The 15,898-nt window shown below is 48.6% G+C and overlaps 1 protein-coding gene across 1 annotated transcript in view; it reads right to left on the reverse strand.

The window, feature by feature from the left end:
• Window positions 1-879: 879 nt before the first annotated feature.
• CELF6 (CUGBP Elav-like family member 6) overlaps window positions 880-15,898 on the reverse strand; it is a 35,408-nt gene continuing 20,389 nt past the window's right edge. The window contains exons 4-13 of the mRNA XM_012768242.2: window positions 8,282-8,410; window positions 8,094-8,173; window positions 7,780-7,923; window positions 7,553-7,685; window positions 7,321-7,470; window positions 7,074-7,136; window positions 6,728-6,808; window positions 6,498-6,641; window positions 5,744-5,899; window positions 880-4,868 (exon numbers count right to left, since the gene is read on the reverse strand). Coding sequence (XP_012623696.1) covers window positions 5,772-5,899; window positions 6,498-6,641; window positions 6,728-6,808; window positions 7,074-7,136; window positions 7,321-7,470; window positions 7,553-7,685; window positions 7,780-7,923; window positions 8,094-8,173; window positions 8,282-8,410 — 1,052 coding nt within the window. The 3' untranslated portion in view covers window positions 880-4,868; window positions 5,744-5,771. The remainder of the gene's footprint in view (window positions 4,869-5,743; window positions 5,900-6,497; window positions 6,642-6,727; window positions 6,809-7,073; window positions 7,137-7,320; window positions 7,471-7,552; window positions 7,686-7,779; window positions 7,924-8,093; window positions 8,174-8,281; window positions 8,411-15,898) is intronic.

The following is a 15,898-nucleotide window of genomic DNA, read 5'->3' on the forward strand; positions in this document are numbered from 1 at the left end:
GAGGTTAGTGGTCCCATCTCAGACCAAAGGTCTTTTTGCACTACATCCAGGACACACCCAGGTTGCATCAGGGAGAGGAATTCATTCCAGGGGCTCTGCTGAAGGCTGAAGACTCTGTCCAAAGGCCCCAAGCTCTAGAGGTTCTCAGACGGCCCCCAAATTCAGTGTCAACAGACAGACTCCCCTCAGGAGTCCTTTGGTAATGTGGCTTCAGTGTAGTAACAGGCCACGGCCAGAGTGGGAGGAGTGGAGCAAGTTGCAGGTTGCTGGCCAAGATGCTAGCCTGGCTGCCTCAGTCCAGTTCCTCGCATGCCCTCGTGACTAAGGCCTAGGAGCCAGGACCACTCAGGGATTGGGACTACCTGGTTGGAGCTTGAGCCAACCAGGTGCCAAATAGGTACTCTCTCTTTGGGGGCATTAAGCAGAATAAAGGTGACTCTTCACCATGTACAGGTCATGATGGAAGCCATGAAGCTGAGGGGGAGGGGAATGGTCAATGTGTGACCTGTTGGTAAAAGACACAAACCACAAGGGCAAGATTGAAACTTAAGGACCAGGACTCAGCAAGACTCCTGATGATTGGCCGGGCGCGGTGGCTCACGCCTATAATCCTAGCACTCTGGGAGGCTGAGGTGGGTGGATTGCTCAAGGTCAGGAGTTGAAAACCAGCCTGAACAAGAGCGAGACCCCATCTCTACTAAAAATACAAAGAAATTAATTGGCCAACTAAAAATATATAGAAAAAATTAGCCAGGCATGGTGGCGCATGCCTGTAGTCCCAGCTACTTGGGAGGCTGAGGCAGGAGGATTGCCTGAGCCCCAGAGTTTGAGGTTGCTGTGAGCTAGGCTGATGCCACGGTACTCTAGCCCGAGCAACAGAGTGAGACTCTGTCTCAAAAAAAAAAAAGACTCCTGATTGTTACCAGCTCATAGAGAGCCCTGGAATCAGAGAATCCTCACATCCAGCAGAAAAGGACCTGGGAATGCTTAATCTCTAAGGCACTCTTTAAACCCAAAACCATGTCAAAAGGGAAGTGTGATGTTTCAATTCCAAAAGGGCCATTTTCTCAGAAAGAACAATGGATAAAGGAGATTTTCCCAGTGGAAAGGACCAAGAATAATCAGTTGTATTCACCAAGAAATTCACTCCACCCTCCAGAAGGATGTGTTATATGCTGCAGATTAGTGACTATTGTTTTTTTCTCCCCTATTCCAAATGGAAGATTTTTTTTAAACTGTTATTTCCAGGCACAGTGGCACACACCTGTAGTCCCAGCTACTCAGGAGTCTGAGGCAGGATTGCCTAAGCCCAGGAGTTTGAATCTAGCCTGGGCAACATAGTGAGACCCCATCTCTAAAAAATTTTTTTTAATTAAAAAATAAAAAAATGTTATCCAGCTGTGCATTCCTGTAGTCCCAGCTATTCAAGAGGCTACGGTGGAAAGCTGGCTTTAGCCGAGTAGTTTGAGTCCAACCTGAGCAACATAGTGAGACCTTGTTTCTTTAAAAAAAAACTTGTTAGACTATTTCCCTCCACTATTTCATGTTGGTTATACAGGCAGTATCTAGTATGTAGGGGTAGGTAAGTTTATCTTTTAGCCACAGATTGCAAAATCATAAGAAGTCATATACAGACCTGATTAAGAATTGCACATCACCAAGGAACCCGGACTGAGGCTCCATAAAACAACTGGATATGATGCTGCCTTATCTCCCATTGGGAAGTGTGTGTGTGTTTGGTTGGGTTTAGGATCACTATTGTTAGGTAGACACATTTTTGAAATTGTATGCTTGTCAAGAAAGTATAGGTGGATGCAATAAAGGGTGCAATACAGTGGACACATATCATTTATCTGCCCTTCATCCCTTTCTTTGGGGAGCCATTTCCCCCCTCCACACAGTCCTGGTGATGTTGTCAATTACGGTGGCCTACTCTTCCATCCTAGTGGTGGGCACATGTCCAAAGCTGGCCAAAGTCCTCCGTAGGATTTTAGAGCTAGAGCTAGTGAGGCCAACATATACAGGGATACAGAGCCAAGAGACAGAGACATCATTTAAGCCCCTAGATCCAGCCATGCTTGAAGGCAGATATAGCCTTTGATTTATCAGTTATGTAAACTAATTAATTTCCTATTGGCCTAAACATATTTGAGCTGGGTTTTTGGTACTTGAAACTGAAAAGGTCCAGACTAATACATGTATACACAAACAGAGATACAAACACCATGTTATTCAAACTCATCAGACATTATACAAGTCTTCCATGATCTTATCAGGGGTCAATAAACTTTATGTCTAAAAGACAAGATAAATACTTTAGGATCTCTGGGCCTAGACATATGGTCCAGAGACATATGGTCTCTGTTTCATTTTCTTTTTTGTTTTTACAACCCTTAAAAAATACAAAAACCATTCTTAGTTTATAGGTCATAATAAATAGGCCACAAGCTAGATTCGCCCCACAAGCCATGGTTTGCCAACCCCTGATCTGGACCACACCAACCCCTGAAGCTTTGGAATCACAGTCTGCCAGCCCCTAGTCCACACACTACAGTATAAAGCAAAATAGTTTAAATGCCATTTTGGTCCAAGTGTCTTGACATGACTTGCAATGATGAGGTTTAGGGTACTGTTAGGAATGGGAAAAAGGTCTTATCTTGTGCCCATTATCTGCCATGTGATAGGCACTGAATAAATGGTAATCATTATTATTTCTTGAGAATAAAAGTATTTTTTCAAAATGATGCGGCTGTCTAAACAGCTTTGTCCAAATGTCCCAGTTCATCCTCAAAGGCCCTTCCCCTCCTTAATCTCCTTTAGGAACCCTTTCTCAGACCTCCCCCACCAATAAAGTCTGAATCAGGTACTCTCTTTGGTAGCACACACCTTGTGTGCCCCCCTCCCATTATAACTGCATTATAGGTCTCTCTTTCCCCTTAACTGAGTACTTGGAACATGCCTGAATCTTAATACCCAGCACACTGCTTAGCACTCAGGGTGCTCTGCCTGCATGTGAGTATCAGTTTGAGTGTGCAGGGGCTCTATGTCTCTATTTGTGTCCAGGGTGGTCCAGGGCCAGCACTGTGCTGGTGTACCATGCCCTCAGCACTGCCTCTTCTCTCAGTTGGAAATATCTGTGGATATGCACCACACCTTACCTGGCAATGGTATTGCCATATCTAGTTTTCTTTCCCATTCCCTCCACAAAAGAGTCATACACAAAGGAACAGATGGGAATAAGTTTTCTTAGAAACTGTTATGAAGCAGGAACCCTCCACCCCCACCCCCACATCCTTTACTATCTGACGTGATATCAGATCTGAGGCCTCCGGCCTCAGCAACATCTGGGGATTGGAGTGACCCCACACAGCTGGGGCCTCAGGCTAGGTTGATCCATGTCTGTGGGGTGGAGGGGAAATTGTCCTCCCAGGAAAAATATGTGCAAGGCCCTGCAGGCCCAGGAAAGGCTGACCAAGGCAAGGTGAGTCGTGGTGTTCTAAGCTGAATCTTTTGCCCATCTCACAGAAGCAGGCAGGAAGCACCACCATTGATCAGCTTTATATGGCACCCACTGTATACAACAGACAGACAAAGACAGACAGACAGAGCACACACCACTTCTAAGCTGAACACTGCTCACCAACTAGAAGCACCTTGGATAAGCACATGTGAGACACTCTTGCATAGGAAAGATGTACTTTTTAAAGGAATGAAGAAGTATTTTGGCAAAACATCTACTTCCCTCCCAGGTCCGGGGTAAAGAGGGACCTCTAAATCTGAAGCTTCTACAAATTGAAAATTATCCCCTTCTCAGTGGCAGTATATACAGTAGCAAACCTTCCAAGTCTGTTGTCACAGCCCTCTACATATACCCTGAATCTACTTTACAGGTGGGCAAACTTAGACTAAGAGACAGAAGGTGGCCGGGAGCAAGGGGACACTGGGGCTGGCTCAAGGGGAGGGGAAACAGGAGGTGTCTCGGCTCAGCCAAAGGCAGGGCCTCTGTCTATCCAGACCGGGAAGGGAAAGACTCAGGTGGCCAAACTCCCTCTTTCTTCCTGGCTGGAGAAGCCGTGGTTTCACAAGAAAGCCTGTCGAGAAGGGAAGGGAGGCTCCCACTCCTGCTGGCTGGGGACTCTCAGGATGGCAAAAGCCAAGGCAGACCTGAGCTCCTCCTGGGGCCTCTTCAGGACGCTCTCCGAGTCCGGGGCTTGTGGGTTGTGGGTTTACTGCTTCTGTAACTCTCTCGGTACCTGCATATGAGCCTAGACCTCAAGTTCTTAATTATTTTAAAAGGGCAAGGAGGGGAAATGGTTTAAGAGGGAATGAGACACAGAACAATCTTTCCACAGCCTCCCTCTGCCTAGGCTGGGGCTAGCAAGGGTCTCCTTCACCCTGTCTCCTAGGGATATTTCAAGGCAGCTTTTATGAGACTCTATACTGTCTTTTTTGTTCCTCTTGGGTTTTTGTTTGTTTGTTTGCTTTTTGTTTCTTTGTTTTAATTTATATAGATATATATATTCTTAAAAAAGCAATAGTCCTTTGGTCCCTAAACTCTAAGGAATGATATGATTTTGAAAGAAGTAATCTGGGCTTCCCTGTGGAGAAGCCCTTGGCACCCCCAACGCCCTCTGCTGGTTCCCCTAGATAGTCAATCCTCAGCCAGCCCCCGAGCCCTCGAGCCCTGCCAGCCTGAGCTCTGTGCAGCAGGCACAGAACAGCCCACTGGATGAAAACAATCCTTAAGAGTGGCCTGAGCCCCAGGCACCAGCTTCGGGTCGATCCACCTCCATCTGCAGCTGCTCCTTCAGGAAGGGCTGCTTAAGCGTTTCTGTGCTTTTCTTTCCTTTCTTCTCACTCTTCCATTTCTGTTGTTGGGTGTTAATTGGTAAGGAGAGAGGGAAGACAAAAAAAGGCAAACATCACCATGGAGGGTCAGACAGGAAGAGCAGCTTGCCCCATCAGTGACATCTCAGGGGCCCAGCCAGACCTTTCTTCCCGAGGAGTGGAGCTAGAGCAGGGCCAAGGCAGCAGCCTGGTCTACTGAAGCCAGACCCTGGGTCCTGGGCAGGTGACTCCAGCCCAACATCTCCTCCAGAAGGCTCCTAGGGGAGCTCAACAGGGCCATGTGGACCTTCTGGGGCAGCAAATTTCCCACAGTTAATTATCCTATGGACCCATGGCACCACCAAACACCTAGAACTTGTCATCTCTCTCCATCACCCACCAGGCCCTGCAGATCCTACTTCTTGAGCATGTTTGCGTCTCTCTACATCTCCACGTTCACTGCCATTATCCCAGCCCTCACATCTAGTCCCTTCGTAAACTCCTCAATGGTTCTTTATTATCTTCAGGATAAAGTCCAAACTCATGGGCTTTAGACTCTTCACAACCTGGCCCAAGTCTACCTTTCTAGTCTCATTCCCAGCCCCCAGCCCCTCCCCACATATATTTCTCTACTCCCATGGCCCCCTGTGGCTATTTCTGGAGTAGAACTGGATGCCTTTCACTGCAATTGTCTCTCCTAGACCACAGGCGTAGGAATGTTGTCTAATTTATATCAGTCCTTGGATTGAGGGAAAAGTACAAAGTCTCCATCTGAGGATTCCTCCTGTCTCCTGGCTCTTCTCTCTCTCCCAGACTTTCTCAGAGGTGGGTGCTTCCAACATCCCAAAAGGAGCTTCAAAGCTGGGAGGGTCCCATCGCTCAGGCCCCACCTGCCTGGGGTTCATCAGGGACTCACCTCTCTGTGGCTGGTCAGTGAGAGCAGGTCAGTAAGGCCGGTTGGCATCCTTGGGCCGCTTTAGCTGGACCTTGAGCCTCTTCATGCCAATTTGGAAGCCATTCATGGCCTGAATAGCAGTCTGGGCACTGGTTGGATTGTCAAAACTAACAAACCCTGGGGGGCATGGGTAGAGAGGTTAGCTGGGAACTCTTCTGGGCAGGTCCTCTCTGCTTTCTGACGAACTCCTTCTTCTCCCATCCCCCTCAGGCCAGTTCCGTCAAACACATACCCTGCATTGTTCGTGTACAACAGACACACGCTCATAGGCAAATGGCCTGAGATTCCTAAAGGTGTGATTCTTAGAAGGACAAGAGGCACTCTGAGTCTGGGGGCAGGGGTTGGGGTGTCATTGTGTTGATTGGGATGTTTCTGACTTGTGTTGGCTATCTTCCTCCACAGCTTCTTCCATTCTGATCCTCAGAACTGCGGCTGGAGTTAGAGGGGATCTCTGGCACCAGATCCAGACTCCTGCCCTGGCCAGACTCCAAAGCCCTGACCTGGCTGAACACATTCCAGACACCTGGTCTTCCCACGTAAACCTGAAATAAGGCTTGTTCTTGGCCTAGGCTTAGCCCATCACTAGTCTGTGACCCCATTTACTGCCATACATTCAGTCTCTGGAAATCATTGTCTTATGGAGCGACAATCTTAGGGTCTGCAGAGAATCCTTTAGTTAGAAGTGGGAGAGGCCCAGGGGTGGGGCTCAGCTCACCAAAACACTTGCTCTGGTTGGTGGCTCGATCCACAAAGACTTTGGCAGAGACAACGGCTCCGAAGGGCAGGAATGTTTGTATGAGTTCCGCATCACCAAACTCCTGAGGCAGGTGATAGATGAAGAGGTTACAGCCTTCCGGGCCTGAAGGAACAGTAGCAGGCTGGTTCAGGGGAAGGACCCTGAGTCCAGCCCCACCAGGCCCTGACCTCCAGCCCCCAGTCCCTCACCTTCTCTTTGCTGCTGGGGCAGGGCTGAAGGCTGCTGGGAAAATGCTGTGCTCACTGGGGCATAGGCCGACGGATAGGCTGCTGGAGACAGAGGTGGGAGTGGGCAGTGACCCCGGGGAGCCATCCCCATGGAGGCCCCCCCTGCCAGGCCACCTTTGACCAATTCAGCCCAGTCAGGTGGTAACCCTCACCCCAAGAGAGGTCGTTCTGGAGAGTAGGAGTAATGGGAGGGTAGACTCCTCAGAACAGAGCCTACCCCCCCCACAAATCTCCCTATTCCTTTCTGGGGCCCTTCAACACCCCCCCACCCCCCACCCCCGCCAGGCCGCGCAGCGCCCAGTGAAACCTGCGTAGTGGTGCATCCCAGCGTAGGCCTGCTGCAGGGGGTCAGCCACGCCGGGGCTCTGGGCTGGGGAGAGAGGGGCGCGAGGGCCAGTGAGCCGCTTGGGGAGTGTGAGCCGCTGTGAGAGGCAGCAGGGAAGGAGCGGAATCCCTTCCCAGGGACCCTGGGCCCTGCCCCTAACGCCCACCACCCCGTCCTCGTCCTCGCTCCCCACTCCATTTTGGGGAGATTTGGGAAGAGCTGGGCCCACCTGGGTAAGGGGAGAGCGCGTTATTGTAGAGCGTGTCAGAGCCCGGCTGCCCGTTGGCCTGCGGGGTCAGGGGCCCGAATCCATTGACACCGATGGGCGCCGGGAGACCTGGGAGTGTGCCAGGGCCGCTGCCGCCCGGGGAGGTGGCTGCTGGTGGCGGGAGAGCTCGGAGTCAGGCGCCGGCCCGCCCTGCCCCGCCCAGCCGCGCCCCTCCCCAGATGCTGCGCGCTACCTGCCGCGGGCAACAGAGGCGCGGCCACCAGGCTGAAGGCCGCCACGTGCTGCATCTGGGCCGCCACTGCCGCCACCGGGCCTAGGCCCGGGCCCTGCGCCGCCGCCAGCAGGGCCGCCTGGTGCTGAAGGATCTTCGGGAGGGAAGACGGACGGGTGTGGGGGACCAAGCGGCGGGCAGCGGACGGGCCCCGAGCCCGCCCGCCCTCGCCAGCGCGCCGCACCTACCGCAGTGGTGTAGGCGCCGCAGGCCCCGAGCGGCAGGGGCGCGGGGTGGAAGGCGCCCAGCTGGCCGGCCATCTGCTGCATGCGCCTCAGCGCGCGCTCCCGGTCCGTGTCCGCCAGCTTGACCACGAGGCTGGACGAGGCGCCCTGGGAGGGCAGGGGAGGCCGTGGTGAACGTCCCGACCCTGGCCCCAGCCCTGACCCAGCCTGGGCTGAGGGCTCTCAGGGTCAGGCCCTTTCCCCGGCACCCAGCGCGAGTGGGGAGGAGCCCGTCCCCGCCCTCTGGCCTCACCCTCAGCCCGGGCACCCGCCCTCACCGCCATGGTCCGGCTGCCGTGCAAACCCTGGATAGCCGCCTGAGCTTCCCCTTGACTCCCGAACTTCACAAAGGCACAGCCTGGGGCAGGATAGAGGCATCGGGTGGCTCAGGCCACAGGGGCCAAAGGGTCGTGTGGCCCAGAGTGACAAAGCATTACCAGAAAATCCCAGGGGCAGCTTAGGTCACCTTTACTGGTGCCATCTGGGCTCCGCAGGACAGTGCACTCCTCGATGTGGCCGAAAGGCTGGAACAGGCGTCTGACGTCCTCCTCGCCCTGCTGCTTGCCCAGCATCCCCACAAACAGCTTGCGGTCCTCTGGGAACAAAGCCAGGAATGGCCTGGGACCCCACGTCTTCCTAGACTCCCAGAGCAGCCTGGGGAGCTCAGGAGGGTAGCTCTCTAGTTTAGCTCCGGGGAACTGCTGGGAGCGAGAAGGCCCTGGGGCCCCAAGGCTGGGTTTCTTTGAGGGGCCGGTGACCTACAGGCAGATCTGGGGGAAGGGAGCTCCGCTCAGATTTCCATCAGGAAAACCTGGGTCCTGGGGAACCCAGAAGGGCTCACTGCTGCTCCTGTGGGGGGCGATGCAGTCTTAGTATCTTTGACTGGGCAGATCCCTACACATCGTTTTGTGTTTGACCTTCCTGTTCTTAGAGTTCGGGGAATGGTGTCTCAGACCATTCCTGCTGTATTAAGAAAGTGGGTGCTCAGAGAAGGCCTTTGTGTTCAGATGGGGTCCAGAGCAGAGAAGTATTATTAATACATCCTTGCCAGTCAGCCTGGTAGCAGTGGCTAGAATCAATGCCCCATCCCGCTCAAGTCAAGGAGGATTCTGGGTTTAAAAACAGTACAAAAACAGTTTTCTCATTCTACTGCCTCGTCCCCAGGCGCTCAGCACTGGAATGGTGAATCCTCACCCTCAGCACCAAATCCGCCTGGGTGCTCCCCACAAAGGTCTGCAGAGAGCAGGAAGCTTGGGTTCCTGAGCCTCCAATACTAGCATTTTCCCTACTACATTTGCTGAACCCCTAACCCCTTTCCTTAACTCACACCCCCACCACCCCACCCCCTCAGCAAGCTTCCAGGAAACCTGTGAACCCTGTTGGAGTCTCTCTGACTTCCCCCATCCTCCTGCCCTGATCCCTTCCCAAGTGCTCAGGCTATGAGAGAACGAGTGCTGCCCATAGACCTGGATTGCTTCCAGAGAATAAGCCTGACCCCTCCCTGTGTCCACCCTTTCTATGGGAGTGGCAGAGATGCAGGAAAGGGGCTGCATGCTGGGCCTGTGTCCCCCCGACGGAAGCTGGAGAGCTGGGGCTGGAAACCAGGGTTTTTCTGCACATCTGGCAAGTTAGCTCTCAGGAGCACTACCTGGGAGCCCAGGAAAGAGGGGCCCAGCCCACAGGGCCTGCTGTTAAAATCTGGCTCCTCTCTGCACCAAGGTAAGTCTTTGAATTTGGGAGGGGGCTTGACCATGCAAGTTGAGAGAGAAGGGGCGGGTGGGAATCTGGCTTCAGGCTTCATGCTGAAAATCCTAGAGCTCAGAAGAACCTATCCTAAACTCCTTTCCTCCTTGCCTTGGCCAGGCTTGGCTAGGCAGATGGGAGTTCTTGGATTCTGAGTGCAGGGGAGACAAGGCATACAAATGTAGAACCTTCTGGCTAGGCAGAGGGGGTTCTTGGATTCTGAGTGCAGGGGAGACAAGGCATAAAAATGTAAAACCTTCTGTGCACACAATCAATAGAGTGAAAAGGCAACCTATGGAATGGGAGAAAATATTTGTAAATAATACATCTGATAAGGGGTCAAAATATGTAAAGAAATATCCAAAATATGTAAAGAACTCCTACAACTAAACAATAACAAAGATTGGAGTCTGGTGACAGTGAAAAGGAAGAACAAACTGACTGGAACTTAACAGCGGAGGGATATTAAGGCTATGTGTGTATCCACATTTCACCTGGATGGTGTGGGGTTCAGCCTAGGTTGCCCCCAGGGGCCCCTCAGATCCTGAGGTGTCTGTGTGTCTGTCAATGCTGTGTAGTGTGGAAGGCTGGGGTTGCAGTTCATGGGTGGCAGAAAGAATATGTTTTAGCAGAATCTTGCCCTCTGTCCAGAGGTACTCCCAGAACCTGGCAAAAGGGTGGATAAATACTTGCAGCTGGAATTCTGCAGGAGGTGAGAAGGTCTTACTACCAACCTTCTGTGGTGAGAGTACAGTCCAGTGAGTGTGCTCTGCTTCTGGGGGTGTTGGCCACAGAACAGTGCCCTTGGAACAGGCCACTGGTTTCCTAACCATTTTTAAAATCAGTGGAATACATTGTTTTGACAAAAATATTAGGATGAAGCTCAAAATGTAAGAGAAAAGCAGAACTCTTTGAAGCCAGAAAAGGGGGGAGGGAGGGTGGAGTTCCTCCTGCTTGATCTTTCCCTGGTACTCTCTGGGATGGGAACTTTCCAAGGAAAGCCCTTCGAAACCACAGCCCTAGAAGACAGAGAGTAGAGTTCCAGATGGTATATGAAGGGGGATCTGAGATCTTCCTGTTTAGAAACTTAAGACTAGAAAGCTGTTTCATGGACCTCTTGACCAATGTGACGTAGATAGCTTTGCTTTGATATTGGAGGACAGACCCCATTTGATCAGATAATCAAACCCCAGAAGACGATGTCATTGTTCTGAGCTATGACACTAAAGTACACCCATGTAGCTGAAGATGGCCTGGGAGAGGCTGGAGGAGATGCTGGGCCTCCACATTCCCATGGGAGCTTTACGATACACTCATTTATAGTGCAATTGTGCCATTGGGTAGGGTCTGCAGGATGGTGATGGCACACAGATAAGATGAATGCCACATGGACATGCCACATGTCATGCCAGCACCCAGGTAGCCCTATGTAGGAAGAGAGAGAGTGCAAGCTGAGATGGAGCCCCCAAGACAAGAAAGAGGTTTGTATGGACAATGGTGATCTGATCCTTCATCTACTCTTCCTCTGATTGTTCTTTCCATGTAATGGCCTAGGAAACTATTTGATCCTACTTTTACATTGCAAATCTCTAAAGTTAAGAATTTCTGTTTCCATACCTCAGAGCACTGACCTGATGGTTCTGGACCACTGGGCATACAGAATTTGAGATTGCAACGAGCACCCACTAGGGGCTGGCTCTATGCTACCTGTTTCTAGGCATCACCTTGAATCTTGGTATATCCTCTTTGCTACAGGGACCTTGATGGTGTTTGACAGGAGAATGACATGGGTCACAGTAACCATGAACCTCAGGTGACCCAGAAATAGTGGTATAACTTTCTTAACAGACCTGGTCAAAGAGAAGTACAGGCTGGACCTCTGAGAGTAGCCCCAAAACCCACAGCCTTGAAGATTCTGACAGCTGATCAATGCCCCCAGAGAGAGATGATGATGGGATAGGACCCAGAAAATTCACTTTCCTGTACGTAAATCTCTATCAGTTTGGTAAAAAGAGGATGCTGCAAGAGGCAAGGAAGAAATGTCTAAAGAAAAGTGTCCCATGGGTGGTAGGCAGGTCGCTGGAAAGATTGGAATATCAAGTGTGAAGGCTCAACCTGCCTGAAGTGGAGAGAATTGGAAGGCAGCATCAGTATGGAGTTGAGATGTGATTGGAAAGCCACATAGTGGAATGGTGTAACTGCATTTTCCTGTTGGCAACCAATGTGCACTCCTTGTTCTTCTACCAAATGCTTTTTGAACCCCAAACACGTGACTTAGTCTCCCAGAGGCCCACCTCCATAAAGCTGCCTTGTGGAGCTGGTCACATAGGCCAGGGATTCTAATGCAGCAAATGGTGGGGCTGAGAGCCCAGTAATCACAGCAGAATCAGTCCAGTCCGTCTTCTTCAGGAAGAGAACCAGGATGCTGTTCAAGAAAGGAGGCTCTGCCTCAAGTTGGTCCAGAGAAATTCCCAAGGTGTCCAAGTTTCTTGTTTCTAGGCTACTCAGGCCCACTCACCTCCATGTTGGTGGGATGTCATAATAATAGTAGGAGCAGTGTAGGTAAAGGTCTCATCTCAGTCTTGGAATACCAACCACCACACATCCTAAAAATACTGGTTCACCTTTCAGTTCAAATACCAACTCAGAAAGTCCTGCCGGTGGCAGCAGTTGCAGTAAAGCTCTCTCCCTTGGTGTTCTTAGTGATGACTGCAGCGTAAGAAGCCAAGGAGGACCAGGAAAGTGAGGTAAGGAAATATCCAGACAAGTAGAGTCTCCCGGACAGATCTGGCAGGCACTTTCACTCCACACAAAAGACTGGCAGAACTAGTAAGTGAATTCAGCGAAGTTGCAAGATACAAAATTAACATGCAAAAATCAGCTGTTTTCCCATACACTAGCAATGAACAATCTGAAATGAAAATTAAGTAAACAGTGCTATTTATGATAGCATCAAAAAGAATAAAATACTGAGGAATAAGCTTAACCAAGGAGGTGAAAGACTTGTATACTGAAAACCATAAAATGCTGCTGAAAGAAATTAAAGAAGACACAAATAAATAGAAAGAGATTCTCTGTTCATGGATTGGAAGACTTAATATTTTTAAGATGTCAATACTACTCAAAGTGATCTACACATTTAATGTAATCTTTATCAAAATTCCAGTGTTTGGCCAGGCATGGTGGCTCATGTCTGCAATCCTAGCGCTCTGGGAGGCTGAGGTGGGAGGATTGCTCAAGGTCAGGAGTTTGAAACCAGCCTGAGCAAGAGTGAGACCCCATCTCTACTAAAAATAGAAAGAAATTAATTGGACAACTAAATATATATAGAAAAAATTAGCCGGGCATGGTGGCGCATGCCTGTAGTCCCAGCTACTCGGGAGGCTGAGGCAGAAGGATTGCTTGAGCCCAGGAGTTTGAGGTTGCTGTGAGCTAGGCTGATGCCACAGCACTCTAGCCCAGGCAACAGAGTGAGACTCTGTGCAAAAAAAAAAAAAAAATTCCAATGGCATTTTTTACAGATACAGAAAAATCCATTCTAAGATTCATATGGGGCCGGGCGCTGTGGCTCACGCCTGTAATCCTAGCTCTTGGGAGGCCGAGGCGGGCGGATTGCTCAAGGTCAGGAGTTCAAAACCAGCCTGAGCAAGAGCGAGACCCCGTCTCTACTATAAATAGAAAGAAATTAATTGGCCAACTGATATATATATATAAAAAAAAAATTAGCCGGGCATGGTGGCGCATGCCTGTAGTCCCAGCTACCTGGGAGGCTGAGGCAGAAGGATCACTCGAGCCCAGGAGTTTGAGGTTGCTGTGAGCTAGGCTGACGCCATGGCACTCACTCTAGCCTGGGCAACAAAGCGAGACTCTGTCTCAAAAAAAAAAATAAGATTCATATGGAATCTCAAGGGACCCCGAATAGCCAACAATCTTGAAAAAGAAGAATAATTCCCTAAAACTTATTTCAAAACTCATTACAAAATAAGGGTAATCACAACTGTGGTACTGGCATAAACACAGACATAGAGACAATGGAATAGAATAGAAATCCTAGAAATAAACCTTCACATATATGGTCAAATGATTTTCAACAAGGGTGGCAAGACCATTCAGTCGGGATAGGATGGTCTTCAATAAACAAGGTTGGGAAAATTGGATATTCACATGCAAAAGAATGAAGTTAGACCCTTACCTGATAGCATATACAAAAACTTATCTGAAAATGGATCAGAGACCTAAATGTAAGAGCTAAAACTTAAGATTTTTTTTTTTTTGAGATAGGGTCTCACTCTGTTGCCTGGGCTAGAGTTGAGTGGCATCATCATACCTCACAGCAACCTCAAACTCCTGGGCTCAATCGATCCTCCTGCCCCAGCCCCTCAGGTAGCTGGGACTACTGGTATGTGCCATTATGCCTGGCTAATTTTTCTATTTTTTGTAAAGACAGGGTTGCTCAGGCTGTTCTCGAATTCCTGGCCTCGAAAAAGTGCCAGGATTACAGGCATGAGCCACTACTCTTGGCCTAAAACTGTAGAACTCTTAGAAGAAAACTTAGGGGGAAAAGCTTTATGACTGGATTTGGTAATGATTTCTTGGATATGATACCAAAAGCACAGGTAACAAAAGTTAAAAAAAATAAATTGGACTACATCAGAATTTAAAACTTTAATGAGGATCCATTGGAGGGTATAAAAAAATTAAAAACTTCTGTGTATCGAAGGATAGAATCAATAGAGTGAAAAAGCAACCTATGGAATGGAAGAAAATATTTGCAAACAATATATCTGATGAAGGTAACATGGAACCCAGGTTTCCTATTATAAACAACACTTTATGAACATCCTAGTTTCCATCCTTTCTACCCAAATTGGTGGCTGGGTCCACTCTTTCTGCTCTTGGTTCTGGCTTTGATACAGTCCTGTACACACTGAGTGCTCACAAATGCAAGTGGCCTCAGAAAGCCAGGACTCCTTTTACTTAAAAATATATGAAATACATAAAGAACTCCTGCAACTAAACAATAACAACCAAACAAACCCTGATTTAATAGGAAGCAAAGGACTTGAATACGCATTTCCCCAAAGAAGATATACAAATGGATAACAAGCATATGAAAAGATGCTCAACATGACTAATTATTAGAGAAATGCAAATCAGACTTACAATGAAATATTACATCACAACCATTAGAATGACTACTATCAAAGACACAAATTAACAGTTGGCAAGGATGTGAAGAAATTGGAGCCCTTGTGCACTGTTGGTGGGAATGTAAAATGATGCAGCTGCTACAGAAAACAGTATGGTAGTTCCTCAAAAAATTAAAAATAGAATTACCATATGATCTACCAATACCTTTCCTGGGAATATATCCAAAAGCATTGAAAGCAGTTTTAAAAAAATAATTTATTATTTTATTTTTAATTGATACATAATAATTTTATATTTATGGAGTACAGTGTGATGTTTTGATATATGTATACTTTGTGGAATGATTAAATCAAACAGTTAACATATTTATCACTTCACCTATTTATCATTTTTTTTTACTACTTATCATTTTTTTAATGGCAAGAATGATTTAGCTCTACTAGCAATTTTGTACCATTTGACTAACATCTCCCCTTTCTCCTACCTACCCCTGCTGCCCCTCACCTCTGATCAGGCTACGGTATGCTTTTATTTATTTATTTATTTATTTATTTATTTATTTATTTATTTATTTATTTTTTTGAGACAGAGTCTCACTTTGTTGCCCAGGCTAGAGTGAGTGCCGTGGCGTCAGCCTGGGTCACAGCAACCTCAATCTCCGGGGCTCAGAGATCCTCCTGCCTCAGCCTCCCGAGTAGCTGGGACTACAGGCATGCGCCACCATGCCCGGCTAATTTTTTATATATATATTTTTAGTTGGTCAATTAATTTCTTTCTATTTTTGGTAGAGACGGGGTCTCGCTCAGGCTGGTTTCGAACTCCTGACCTTGAGCAATCCGCCCGCCTCGGCCTCCCAAAGTGCTAGGATTACAGGCGTGAGCCACCGCGTCTGGCTTACTGTATGCTTTTATGAGTCCCACGTTTTAGATTTCACGCACATGTGAGATCATGCAGTATTTGGTTTTTGTGTGTGTGCCTGGGTAAGCAGGATCTTGAAGAGATATTTGTATACCCATCTATAGTCACAACAATATTAATCACAATAACCAAAAGGTGGAAGCAACCCAAATGTCCATCAGTAGATGGATGGATTAACAAAATATAGTGTATACATACAGCGAACTCAGCCTTAAAAAGGAAGGAAATTCTGGCACATCCTACAATATGGATGAACCCCGAAGACATGTTA

The sequence above is a fragment of the Microcebus murinus genome, chromosome 6, assembly GCF_040939455.1.
Source record: "Microcebus murinus isolate Inina chromosome 6, M.murinus_Inina_mat1.0, whole genome shotgun sequence".
NCBI lineage: Eukaryota > Metazoa > Chordata > Mammalia > Primates > Cheirogaleidae > Microcebus > Microcebus murinus.